The sequence below is a fragment of the Chiloscyllium plagiosum genome, chromosome 5, assembly GCF_004010195.1.
Source record: "Chiloscyllium plagiosum isolate BGI_BamShark_2017 chromosome 5, ASM401019v2, whole genome shotgun sequence".
Classification (NCBI taxonomy): domain Eukaryota; kingdom Metazoa; phylum Chordata; class Chondrichthyes; order Orectolobiformes; family Hemiscylliidae; genus Chiloscyllium; species Chiloscyllium plagiosum.
In genome coordinates, this window is record NC_057714.1 from 19192943 (window position 1) to 19206842 (window position 13900).

Consider the following 13900-nt stretch of genomic DNA (forward strand, 5'->3'; position numbering starts at 1 on the left):
GATGGCAATTTCCTTCCCTAATGGGCATTAGTGAACCAGATCGGTTTCCACCCCCCAACAATGGATCCATTCTAGATATGAATTGATCTGAAACTCCATCATCCAGCTGTGGCTGGATTTGAACTCAGGTCCCCAGCATGTTAGCCAGATCCATAGATTAACAGTTCAGTGATAATACCATGAGGCCATCATCAGCATTATCATACTGCTTCCCCATAAAGTGCAAATCCTTGCCTCTGATATATGATGGAACATAGCCAATAGGCCCTTCAAGCCTTATCTACTATTTAATAAGACAACAACTGATCTATTTCAACCTCAATTCCACATTCCTGTACACCCTCAATAATCTTGCACTCCCTCAGTCATCACACAGAGCTGTACAACATGGAAACAGACCCTTTGTTCCAACTTGTCCATGCTGACCAGATATCCTAGATAAATTTAAATCCCATTTGTCAGCATTTGGCCCATCTCTCTCTCCTCAGCGAGTCGTAAGTTCATGGAATGCCCTGCCAGCAGCAGTGGTGGACTCTCCCTCTTTATGGGCATTTAAGCGGGCATTGGATAGGTATATGGAGGATAGTGGGTTAGTATAGGTTAGGTGGGCTTGGATCAGCGCAACATCGAGGGCCAAAGGGCCTGTACTGCGCTGTATTCTTCTATGTTCTATGTTCTATGTTCTAACCTATGCCACCCCAAAAGTCCTGGGAGATTTTCCGATGTCCAGCCATTCAGAATGCTCTTCCTCGCATGATATGAGAGAATATTAAACAGTTTCTTCCCATGCACATCTAAAGAGGGCAGATTGGGCAGACCCAAGATGAGGGACACCGGATGTACCTTGACCTCTGTTTCTAAGACCCCTTCCAAAGCACTCACTACAGCGCCCCAATACCTATGAAGCTTGTGGCATGACCACAAGCAATTAGTAAGAGTACCAATATGTGTATTAGATTTGGGACACATTGGAGACTTTTTTAATTAAATTTTGCAAGCCGCTCCAGTGCTGAATAAGCTCTGGAGAACCTTCAGTTGCATCCTCCCATGCGTCTGAAAAAACTTCCACCCCCAATCCTGAGTCCATATCCAGCACAGCCACTCAATGTCAGTTGAGACACTACCCCTCTAGTAAATGGTAGAGGGTACTGATCGAGAGAATACCTGTGGACTGAAGAACTTCCCTCTCCACATCAGACTTGTAGGGATTAACCAATAATGTTTTTTTTTCTGTATAAAGTCGCTAATCTGAAAATAACGGAAGAGGTTCCTACTAGACAGTTCATATGTCTTGCTCAGCTGATTGAAAGACATCATGACCTTCTCCTCGCCCCCCCCCCCCCCCAAATAAGTCTCCCAAGCAAGAAACTCCTCTAGACTGCCAGAGGCATTGATCCCATTCGAAATCCTGGCATTCCTGCTATGGGAGTAAAAAGGGAAGTTTCATATAAATTGCCCTCACTTTAGCTTTAACCTGTTAAGGGCAGTCTGATTTCTACAATGGTCCATAGCAGTCCTCTTCTTGTCCATAAACAACAAATTAATGAGGGGCCATTTTTGCCTGGGAGGCCTCAATGTCCAGCCAAATTGACCTCCGGTCCTGGCAAGCCCAATCAGTCACATCGGATAATAGGGAACTTAATTGATATTTCTTAAAATCTGGAAAGTCCACATCCCCTATCCCTTGTGAAAGCTGCAATTTAGCAAGCTTAATAAGAGGTCGCCTGTAATGCCAGATGGAAGACCCAAGCCACCTCCATAGCACTTCTCTAGAAAGCAAAGCAAGCATTCGCATGGGATAAAATAAACGAGGAAGAATGTTCATTTTAACCAGGGCTATTCTACCCAACCAGGATATCAGAGGAGCCTCCCAGCACTGAAGGTCCTGTCTTATCTTCGGCAACTGCACAAATTTAGTTTTGTATAATTGATCAAAGGCCGGAGCAATAAAAATGCTTAAATACAGGAAACCTCCCTGTGACCACCTGAAAAGGAATCTGATTCCACCCCCAAGAGAGGGTACTCTGACAAGCCCCACCTCCACAGGCATGGCCTCCGACTTCATAAAATTGGTTTTATACCCCGAGAAAGAACTAAATAAATGAATCACCTGTATTAAATGGGCTTCGATATTGTCAGGTTAGTTAGAAAAAGAACATAATCTACATAAAGGGTGATTTTATGCCCCACCCACCCCCGATCCCACCTCCAGAGCAACTATATTGGGGTCTCTCTCCGGATAGCTTCTGTCAATGGCTCAATCACTAATGTAAACAGCAGCGGTGAAAGGGGGCACCCTTGTCGGCTACCTCTATCAATATTAAAATTGTCAGACCTTATGCCATTAGTGAGAACCGTTGCCTTAGGTTGCTATATAATATTGCCATCCACCTGGCAAAGAACCCCCGCAAGACCAAACCGTCCCAACATAAAAGAGGTACGGCCACTCCATCCTATCAAACGCTTTCTCTGCGTCCAGAGAGACTACCAAGCCCGGAATCGACCCTTGCTGGCATACCTGAATCATATTCAGTACTCGTCTAATGTTGTTAGAGGACCTGCGACCCTTAACAAAACCTGTCTGGTCCTCCTTTACAATGGAGGGCAATACCTTCTCCAAACTCCACGCCAGCTTTCCCTCCCTTGAGAATAAGGGAGCTCTTAGCATCTCTGAGGATGGGTGGCAGTTTTGACTGTACGAATAATTGTACATGTTCAATATTAGCCTGACCAACATGTTTGTAAACCCCTTATAAAACTCGCTGTGAAATCCATCTGGGCCGGGTGCTTTTCTGCTCTGGAGCTGCCTCACCGCTTCCTGTATTGCTTGGATTGGCAGAGGGGCATTTAAAAGAGACACCTGCTCCGAAATTATACCTGGGAGATACAAGGTCTTAAAGGACTCCATCTTCACCAACCTGTCCTCTCAGCCCTCTGACCAGTACAACTCAGAATAGAATTTCCTAAAGGCTGTGTTAATCTTTTTGGAATCGCAAGTGAGAGTGCCAGCACACACTCTGATGGGTGTGATAGATTGGGGGGCATTCTTCTATCTGGTCAGGTATGCCAGGTATCTACCCGGCTTATACTTAAATATCTTCTGTTTTGCAAAGGAGATCTCCCTCTTTGCTGTTTGGGTGATTGCAGAGCTCAGAGCAGCCTGAGGGCTGTAATCCACTACAACCCAGTCACACACGGCCTATCAAAATATGCAGTCTTGGCTGCCTTTAACCGGTCCATAAGCATATGCTGCTGCTCTCACCTCTGCTGCTTCCGGTTCGCCGAGTAAGAAATAATCAAACCCCTTGCATAGGCCTTGGCAGTCTTCCAGAGAACCGACGGATTACTGGCCATACCTGAATTAATATCCCTAAAAACGTTAAATTTGTGCAAAAAATAAACTTGCTGTCCTTCAGGAGGAAAGGATCCATGTGCTAATGCCACACACCTGTCCTATTGCTTCTGGCCTTAACCGCCAGATACACTGCCACATGGTCAGAAATGGCTATGTTCCCAATTCTACAGCACAGCACCGAATCAAAAAGGCCGGTGGAGGAACAACATGTCAATCCCAGTGTAGCACTAGTCTGGGTTGGAGAAGAACGTAAATTCCCTACCCTCAGGGTGAAGACATCTCCACACATCCACCAGCCCCGACTCCCCACTCATGTCCACCGGTTGTCTGGATTGCGGGAATATGCTCGCAAGACCCCTGGGCACCCTGTCTACCTCAGGGTCCATAAGACGATTATAATCGTATGGCATACTCCAAGGGCCATCAACCTGAAAAGTGCATCTGTTAAAAGTTTGAGGGGGTGGGCAGGTGTTTTAAAAAATTCTCAAGGTCAGGTTCGTAGGAGAGTAGTCTGACACAGAACAAACGACCAAGAGGCGAGTCTGCTAGAATATGGGCATTTTATTCCCCGCAGCGTCGCCACAACCAGGTCTCATACAACGGGTCTGGCTTATACTCACTCTACATGTTACCGGAACTGGGAGCCGTCAGTTCTCGTAGAGCGGTTGCCAACAACCCACGCTCGGCGGTTAAACGTAACCCCGGAGCAGACTCACCGAACTGGAGACTTTTCCAGCTGATATACTCTTTTCCAGATATAAACATTCATGTGAACAGCAGAGCAAGGCTAAAAAACACATTCCATTCTGGTTACATACAGATAAGAAGATTCACACGGGGAGGTGTGTAATAAGATTCACACGGGACTAAGCAACACCTCCATTCCGGTTAGATTCACACATGTATTGGGACATAATTTTTAACCGTTTCACCACAGCAGGGCAAGGCAATGTACATTCACAATCCTGTACTCCTCACCATGTATTAAAGCTTTGAGGATCACAAACTGCCCATATTTGTCCTTAATTTGGTCTAACAGCTAAAATGGGAGATGCTTCTGGATGAGTATAGCTACTCCTGTGCTTTTAGAATTAAAGGACGAGAAAAACACCAAACCCTCCCTGCTGTAACTTTAAATGCTTCTTATGGGCTAAATGTTTTTCTTGCAACAGGGCTACATCGACCTTTTCTTTTCTGAAGCTCAATGTTATCTTCTTTCTCTAAATCGGTGAATGACTTCCCTTAATATTCCAGGTGCACCATTAAACCGAACAATTAGCCATAGCCATCTGAGACTGCCCTTGACCCTGCCGCCCCCCGAGATGAAAAACCCTACTCTTAATATGCTGAGTGAAAACAGTAAAAAAAAATTTGTATAAACTAGAAAATACAACTACAAAAACTACCAAAGCAAAACTTTTAAAAACTGTTTTTTAACAGTGAATATAAAACAAATAAGAGGAGACTTTGCCCCTTGCCCAAAGAGGACATTTGCACTACCCACTAACCCGGCCATGGTTGCTTCTAGCTTAAGCTGTGCCCCAAACCCAGGAAAAACAAAGTTTAAAAAAAATGTATGTATCTCATAACAACAAAAAAATCAGAAGTGGGCATTCAATCCATCCCATCCGTACTTTGACCCCAGTTAAGTACTGACTTAAACAAATACTCCAAAGCACCCTCCCATCCCAGACCAAGAAAGAGAGAAGTAAAGAAAAGGGAATAATAGAAGACAAGACAATGGGAGGGGAGAAAGAAGAAAAAAACAAGGACCCCTACATATTAAAAGAGAACAACTAGGTAAACAAGGTAAGCCATGGGGAAAGCAAAAAACACTTGAACCAGCCAGTCTAACACTATCTAACACTATCTAACACTATCACTGAGGGAGAACAATCTGAGGTACTGAGGGTGAACTATCTGAGGTACTGAGGGAGAACCATCGGAGGTATTGTTGGAGCACTTTCTGAGGTATTGAGGGAGTACTATCTGAGGTACTGAGGGAGCACTTTCTGAGGTATATTACTTGAACCAGCCAGTCTATTTTGAATTGTCCAGGAAGTCCTTTGCCTTTTCTGATGAGTCAAAATTATACACAGACCCTCCATGGCTGAAATGTAACACAGCCAGGTACCTTACAGAGTACTGCATATTCACGTCTCTCTCAGCCTCTTCTTTACCTCATCAAAGGCCTTCCTCTTGCAACCACAACCGCAGAAAAGTCCTGGAAAAACATAATTTTTGATGCCTTGTATATCAGGGCCTGTGGATCCTTCCCCAGTGCTCTGGAAGCTTCCAACACCATTTTCTGATCTCTATATCGTGGAGTCGCACTAGGACCAGACCGGGTGCTGGTCTGATCCGGGCCTGTGCACTGCGACCAGGTGGGCCTGCTCGACACGCACCCAGCCTGCCTCAACCTCCAGCCCCAAGAACTGCGGAAGCCATTGCTCTGTAAAGCTGACTAGCTGGCCTCCTTCCTCCCATTCCAGCAGCCCGATCAGGCAGATGTTCTTCTGATGGCCTCAATTTTCGAGGTCATTAACCTGCTCCACTAAGGCCCATACCTGACTCTCCAGGACCTGAACCTGACCCACTGAGGATTCTGCCGCAGTCTGCAAAGCTGAAGCCCATTGTTCCACCTCCTCCACCCGCTGCCCTAGATGCTGGATCTCCTGCTCGTGCTTTTGCAGCGTGGCCGAGATCAGTTCCAATCTGGTCGAGGTAAGTCTCTTGGAGAGTTTGCGGAGACCGATGCTGTGGCCATGGGCATGTCCGTTGCTGCAAGGGAGTGCCCTGCTTGTTGCGATCCACACTGCCCTTTTCCTTTAGTCATCTTCCCTGATCAACAAAACTAATACACAACAATTCTGGGAACCTATGACTGCTGATTTTTGCCACAGTAGCTAAAAAAAGAGAGGGTAAATGCACCACCTTGCCTGGGTTATGGTGCAGAGTTCAGCAGGACTCTATACTAGATCACCGCTATCTTGGATCTCCCCTGTTCCACGTTCTTAATGATGGCCATCATTCTCACATCTGCCTCCTGACTGTCTTGAAATTCTGGTATGCTGTTGGTGTCTTTCACTGTGAAAACTGATGCAAAGTATCTACACCATTCCTCTGACATTTCTTTGTTCCCCTCACTACTTCTCCAGCTTCATTTCTCAGTGGTTCAATGTCCCCTCTTGCCTTTTTCAAATATCTAAAAGTTTCTTGCATTCTTTTATATTACTAGCCAGTTTAGCCTTGAATTTCATCTTCTCCCCCTTATTGCTTTTTCAGTTATTCTGTGCTGCTTTTAAAAGGCCTCCCAATCCTCTGGCTCCCCACTAATCTTTACCACATTGTATGTTTTTGCCTTTATGCTGTCCCTGACATCCCTCATCACCCATGGTTCCCTTGCCCTGCCCTTAGTATGTTTATTCTTCTTTGTGATGAATTTCTGCTGTGCCTTCCGAATTATCCCCAGAAATCTCTGCCATAGCTGCTCCACCATCTTTCCTTTTAGGTTTCACTACCAGTCAACTCTGGCCAGCTCCTCTGTTGTGTTATTAATTGTAATACGGTTACATTTTTCCGAGCTTTTCCCCTTCAAACTGCAGAGTGAATTCTGTAATATCATTCCTCTGGACCCAGCTCTTTGCTCTTGCTGCAAGCAGGACATGTGCTCCCCTGGTGACTCTCATTGGCTGTTCTCATTATCTCGATGCTTCTGTCCTGAGTTGGTAGTCAAAAGGCTCAGTGGTGAGCCCATCAGCAGCAAGCATGGGCTGTATAAGATGGGCTGACATCCCGTATAAGATGCAAGTCAAGACTGTAATCAAATACTGTCCACGTCCCTAGATAGGTTTGGCTCCAATTGTAGTGGTATTTACCATGAGCAGTGCAATAATCCAAGGCTTCTTTGACAACACCGGTCAATCCAGTGACTTCTGCCTAAAAGGTAAAAAGCTGTAGGGCATGGAAACAACAATACCTCTAGCTCTGTTCTAAATTGTTCACTTTCCTAAATTGGAAATATCTTACTGTCCCTTCACTGTTTTTGTGTCAAAAACCTGAAACTTTGTTCCCTAAAAGCACGGTTGGTATCTTGACATTAAATGAACTGTAGCAGTTTGTGATGCAAGTTAGTATACTTGGAATTTGGATTATAAAACAAAACAAAAATATTTACTTTTGTAAAGGAAAATATACAAAAGTAAACTTTTGGTTTTAGTTCTGTGAAGATGACTTTTTAAAAATATCATTTTTGAAAAGTGAGCTCTAAGTAGACTTTCTGAAAATACATGATTAAAGCTAAGTGACTCAATTGGGGACCTGGGCACTTAATTGCTGAGTGTACAAAGTTAAGCTTTGATGACATACAGAAAACAAAATGACCCAGGAGCCACTAGTAGGTTGAATTCACCTTAGCAGAAGGCAGTTTCTTTAATTTGTAAAAGATTCCAAGATGTGAGTAGAAAGAAGTATCCAAGACCTTAAAGCTGACGAGAATCCTTCATGTCATCAGAGCTGTAATGTCTTAAATGGTTTCAACAATAACCAGAGTTGGCTGGAAAGAGTCATTTCAATAAGAAATTCAAGAGATTCAAGATAAGTGATAATTCACTGAGGTTGAATATGTTTGAAGAATGTTGCTGGAAAAAGGGTTGTATCTTTTCTTATTTGTTTATTGTATGTGAGTGTACCTGGCGATGCCAGAATTTATTACCTATCCCTGATTACCAACAGTTATTAATGTGGGTCTGGAATAGCAAGTAGGCCAGACCAATTAAGAATGACTGACTCATTTTCTTCTCTGAAGGACATTATTGACTGTGTATTAAAAATCCGTCAGGTTCACTGGTGATTCCATGGCTGCCATTACTCTAACTGCCCAGATTTTAATTGAATTCAAACTTCACCTTCTGCCGTGGTGTGATTTTTGAAGCCTTGTCCTGCGAATATTAGTCTGAGGCTTTGGATTACAATTAGTGATATTACTATTACACCTCTCTCTGGTAAAATCTTTCTAAAGATCTATGTAGTTTTGCTTCTCTAAATGTCATTGCAAGTGTATTGACAGCCTTGTATAAATGTGCTCAGTGATTGATCGCCACAATAACCAAACTGCAAAGTAAGGCAACTCACCATCACCACCTCAAGGGAAATTAAGGATAATTTCAATAAATGCTGACTTTTCCAACAAATTTAAAATATGATAATCTTTGGATGCAAGTTTGCTCCCGGAGCTGGAAGGTAACATCAGTGAGCCTCTGGTGAAGTACTTGTGGTATGTCCCACTTTCGATTTGTGTTTAGGTTTCTTTGGGTGGGTGATATCATTTTCAGTTCTTTTTCTCAGAGGATTTGTAGATGGAGTCCAAATTGATGTGTTTATTGATAGAACTCCAGTTGGAATGCCACAGTTCAAGGAATTCACGTGCATGTCTCTGTTTGGCTTATCCTGGGATGGATGTGTTGTCCCAACCAAAGTGGTGTCCTCCGTTGTGTGTATGTAAGGATACTAGTGAGAGTGGGTCAAGTATCCTGGTGGCTAGTTTTCTGTCTGTCCAATGTAGTGTTTGTTACAGTCCTTGCAAGGTATTTTGTAGAAGAACTTAGTTTTACTTGTTGTTTGTACAGGGTCTTTTAAGTTCATTAGCTCCTGTTTAAGTGGATTGGTAGATTTGTGGGTTACCATGATGCCAATAATGTCTTGCTGCATTTAGACATCATTGGTGATGGCATTTCAATTAATCAGAAACATGAAGTTAGTTTAACCAGTTGTATTAATAGTGAAATGCCATGGGTAGTCCTTCTATCGGCGATGAGAAATGGGATTCAAGGCACTGACTTTAAACACAGTTCAACAGAATCGTCCCGGGATACAGTGTAATTGTAACGATAGCTGATGAACACCACTGCAGATAAGTGTTAAAGCTGCCACTTTTATTTGCATAACAACCTAATAAAGGCTGCATTACATTTTTGCATTTTTTAAATAGAATTCCTACAGTGCAGAAGCAGGCCATTCAGCTCATCAAGTCTGCACCGACACCCAGAGGAGCATTCATTACAAACCCACCTCCTACCCTAACCTATACATCCCTGGACACTTTGGGCAATTTAGCATGGCCGATCCACCTAACCTGCACAACTTTGGACTGTGGGAGGAAACCGGAACACCCAGAGGAATCCCACACAGACACTGGAAGAATGTGCAAACTCCACACAGACAGCCACCCGAGGGTGGATTCAAACCTGGGTCCCTGGCACTGTGAGGCAGCAGTGCTAACTACTGAGCCACCATGTATTTTCTGTACAATTATAAGTTTGAAAAAACCCAGTGCTGATTTGCTTATTCATGTGTACACACATACAATATTAGAATTGGGAGAGAGGAGGCAACATTAAAGTTCAACAATTAATTTTATTCCATCACGTAGCTGGTGCATTTTCTATGGCAACATCTGTACCAATCAGTAGACATGCCAATAAGTCAGCCGTCTACTCTCATAAAGGACAAATGTTTTTCTTTTCCCTTTACATTGGTATTTCTTGTCAGTTGTTCTGGTGAGTGCAAGATTTAAGAAACACCTGGACAAAATGTATTATTTTTTTAAGCGATTCTCACACTAAAAATACATGAACAGAGTAATTAAACTATATTGATGAAAATAAATTGTGCAGCAGAAATTATTTTGTCTCTTGAAGGGAGGAAGACTTGTACCGGGATGAAGCTGAGATAGAAAAGGAAAAAAATCAAAGATTGATCTCTGAAAGCCAACCAGCAGGTAATCTTGTTTCTGTCTTCACAAATAGACCTTTTTTTGCTGCTGTCATTCTCCTCTTCGCACCAATTAAGTCAGCAGGGATGCAGCATCATCATTTTGGCCAAGATTTATGCTGCTTAGTGAAGTAAAACTGCTGTCAAAAAGGCAAGAATGTTGCAGTTACATAGATTAGATGGTCATGAGATGGTCAGATAATCAGCTACTAGAGCCACATGAAGTTAGGTGCTTAACAGTTTTTAACAAAGTATAGTTATTTGCTAATTTGGTACTCTGCTATAATGATTTTCCTGACTGATATCATAGAGTCATAGAGATGTACAGCATGGAAACAGCCCCATCGGTCCAACCCGTCCACGCCGACCAGATATCCCAACCCAATCTAGACCCATCTGCCAGCACCTGGCCCATATCCCTCCAAACCCTTCCTATTCATATACCCATCCAAATGCCTTTTAAATGTTGCAATTGTACCAGCCTCCACCACTTCCTCTGGCAGCTCATTCCATACATGGAAAAGTTGCCCCTTAGGTCTCTTTTATATCTTTTCCCCTCTTATCCTAAACCAATGCCCTCTAGTTCTGGACTCCCCCATCCCAGGGAAAAGACTTTGTCTATTTATCCTATCCATGCCCCTCATGATTTTGTAAACCTCTATAAGGTCATCCCTCAGCATCCAACACTCCTGGGAAAGCAGCCCCAGCCTGTTCAGCCTCTCCCTATAGCTCAAATCCTCCAACTCTGGCAACATCCTTGTAAATCTTTTCTGAACCCTTTCAAACTTCACAACATCTTTCCAATAGGAAGGAGACCAGAATTGCACGCAATATTCCAACAGTGGCCTAACCAATGTCCTACAGCCGCAACATGACCTCCCAACTCCTGTACTCAATACTCTGACCAATAAAAGGAAGCATACCAAATGCTGCCTCCACTATTCTACTTACCTGCGACTCCACTTCCAATGAGCTATGAACCTGCACTCCAAGGTCTCTGTAACAATTCAAATCATAGAATCATACAGAAGTGAAAAAGTCTTTTGACCTATCCTATTTACGCTACAAAACTATACAAAATCTACACCGTTCCTTCTTTCTAGCCACTAGGCCCAAAGCCTTGAATGTTATGACATTTCAAGTGCTCATCCAAGTACTTTTTTTAAAGGTTGTGAGGTTACCCACCTGAACTACCCTCCCAAGCAGTGCATTCCAGACCCCCACCACCCTCTGGGTTAAAAAAATCTTTCATCAGAAAAGTATTAAAATATCTGAATTGGGTCTTTTTAATGTGGTTGCCGTTGCACACATATGAATGAATATTAGTTTGATTCATATATCAGCTACCTCTGGCCGCTGGAAAATTATCCTCTCTGATGTTAATTAACTCGCTTTTGCTAGGACCCCTTGATGACATAATCAGTTAAATTCTGCTTTGATGTCAAGAGAAGTTAATCTTCCTCCTTTTTGCTATTCAACTCTTGTATGTACTTCGATTGATCAAGATTGGAATGAGATGTGGAACTAAGTGGTCAAGCATAGTCTGAATGGAGTATCAACCAACAAATTATTTTTGCATTAGCATCTATTAAATAAATTTGCTGATAAACAGGCAAAGATTACTAAAGTGGTAATTGATAAGGGAGATTTATTTTGTGAATAGAACACACCTAAGCCATTTTCATACTTTATTGCATTATCTACAGAAATTATAATAACGTGGCTAGAGGCAGCTTCTAATTCTGATGTTTAGATCTTCAGCAGTGCTGTGTAGATATTACAAGGCCCACAGTCCTCTTTGTTCCCAGTGCATTTTGCTTCATAGCGAGAATCAGGGTCACATAGCATGGGAACAGATCTTTCAGTCCAACTAGTCCACACTGACTATGTTCCCAAATTAAGCTAGTCCCACTTGGCTGTATTCGGCCCATATTCCTCCAAACCTTTCCTATTCATATAATTATCCTAACTTTTCAATGTTGTAACTGTACCTGCATCTGCCCACTTCCTCTGGCAGTTAATTCCACACACGAATCACTCTATAAAATGGTTGCCTGTCATGCCTTTTTTTAAACTTTCTCCTCTGATCTTAAAATTATGCCCCTTTTGAACTCTCCCATCCTAGGGAAAAGATTCTTGCTAATCGTTTATCAATGCCCCTCATGATTGTATAAGCCATCACTTTCGCTTAGAGAATAATCCTTCCTCAACCCCATCTTGTACACCAGATTCCTTATGAAATGATGGCCTGGGATTTTTGATTTTCCTAGAAGAAAACATTCCAGATGCTGGAAGAAGCATGCACCTCTTAGCTTTGGATTCTTTGACTCAGCTTGTAACTTATGCTGCCACAGTATCATTCTCTAATACTGAGGTGAAACAGCACAGGATGCCATTCAGCCCATGCCTTACATGGAGTCTGTGAAAAGGGCAGGAAAATTGACATGAGGAATGCCATTGGCAGTAATCCTATTGAATTGTGTGGCGGGCTGAAGTGTCTGACTGACATACTTCTGTTTGTATTTAACATGGTCTTAAGCTCTTACATGATCTAATTGGTATCACTTTTCCCATAGATTCTGCAAGTACTTCCTTTCCAATTATTTCTCCAATTCCCAGTTGAAAGTTCCTCTGTGTCGCCCTTTCATGCAGCACATCCCAGATCTCAATACTTGCTGTGGCGAAGTATTTCCTGTCTCCCCTGTAGTTCCTCTTTAATCTGTAGGCCTTTCATTTAAAATAAAACATAATTACATTTCTGTAGTGCTTTACACAGTGTTAGGACATCCTTCATCACAGACAATGGAAATATCTTTTGAAATATAGTTATTATGGAAATATAGAGACCAATTTGCGCACAAGATCCCGCGGTGTAACCGCAGTCAAGATTGGAAGTGCATGTAAATGGAAGTAAACACGTGAAAGATCTTTCCACTGCCTTTCAGAGAGTAGTTATACATTAAGGTGAGCAAATATGTAATGAAATCCTTTTCAACGCAAATCACAGAGGTGATTTACTTTTAGCAAGTGCAAGATGAGGGTAAAGTTGGCATGCTCCCAGAGGACCATGGGGTTGCTGCTCACATTGAAGAGAGGCGATTGGTGATGGTTTAACCTGAGGGTCGCTACACCTCCGATTAGGAGCGAGGTTGAGAAGGAGAGTCCTTGATAACTTCAGCTCATACTGAAATTTAACCTACACTACGGCATCACTCTGCATCGCAAACCAGCCAACTGCCCTGTCCCTCTTGAACCAGCTTTGCAATGTTTTCTTCATCAGTCATGGATTAAAACCCCTTGTTAGTATTCAACCTGCTTACCTTTAGAAAAGTGAAAAATGCCCACGTTGACATCAGAAGCCACAGCTGTGGATGTTTCCACTACCATTGAGCTTGGCTTCTTGTGCCCAATTTCACAGTCAAAGCTCCTGCTGTTGATAACTTCTAATTTCCACTGAGTACTGTAGGAATAGGTCTCGGTCACCTTCTCACCATCCTCTTCATAGTCCCTCAAATTGACGTATTTCAGTTTGCTCAGCATCTGCAAGAATTGGCTGGACACTGGAATTTATGATGATGGTGCCCTCGAGATTTGATTCATTTTTTTGGCTATGCAAGATCAGATTTCCATTGAGGGAAAATGCTTACTGAAACAAACTAGAATGGTTGAGAAACTCAGCAAGTCTGGCAGCATCTTTGGAGAGAGAAGCAAGTTAATGTTTTGAGTCCACTGTGATGACTTCTCAGAACTCAGAATTTGGATTCTGCACAGATG

At 42.8% G+C, this 13900-nt stretch overlaps 1 protein-coding gene across 10 annotated transcripts in view; it reads left to right on the forward strand.

Annotated features, from left to right (window-relative positions):
- LOC122549739 (ubiquitin thioesterase otulin-like) overlaps positions 1-13900 on the forward strand; it is a 66734-nt gene that overhangs the window by 26751 nt on the left and 26083 nt on the right. For all 10 annotated transcript variants that reach the window (XM_043689668.1, XM_043689662.1, XM_043689667.1 and 7 more), the window contains one exon: positions 10054-10133. In XM_043689668.1, coding sequence (XP_043545603.1) covers positions 10054-10133 — 80 coding nt within the window. The remainder of the gene's footprint in view (positions 1-10053; positions 10134-13900) is intronic.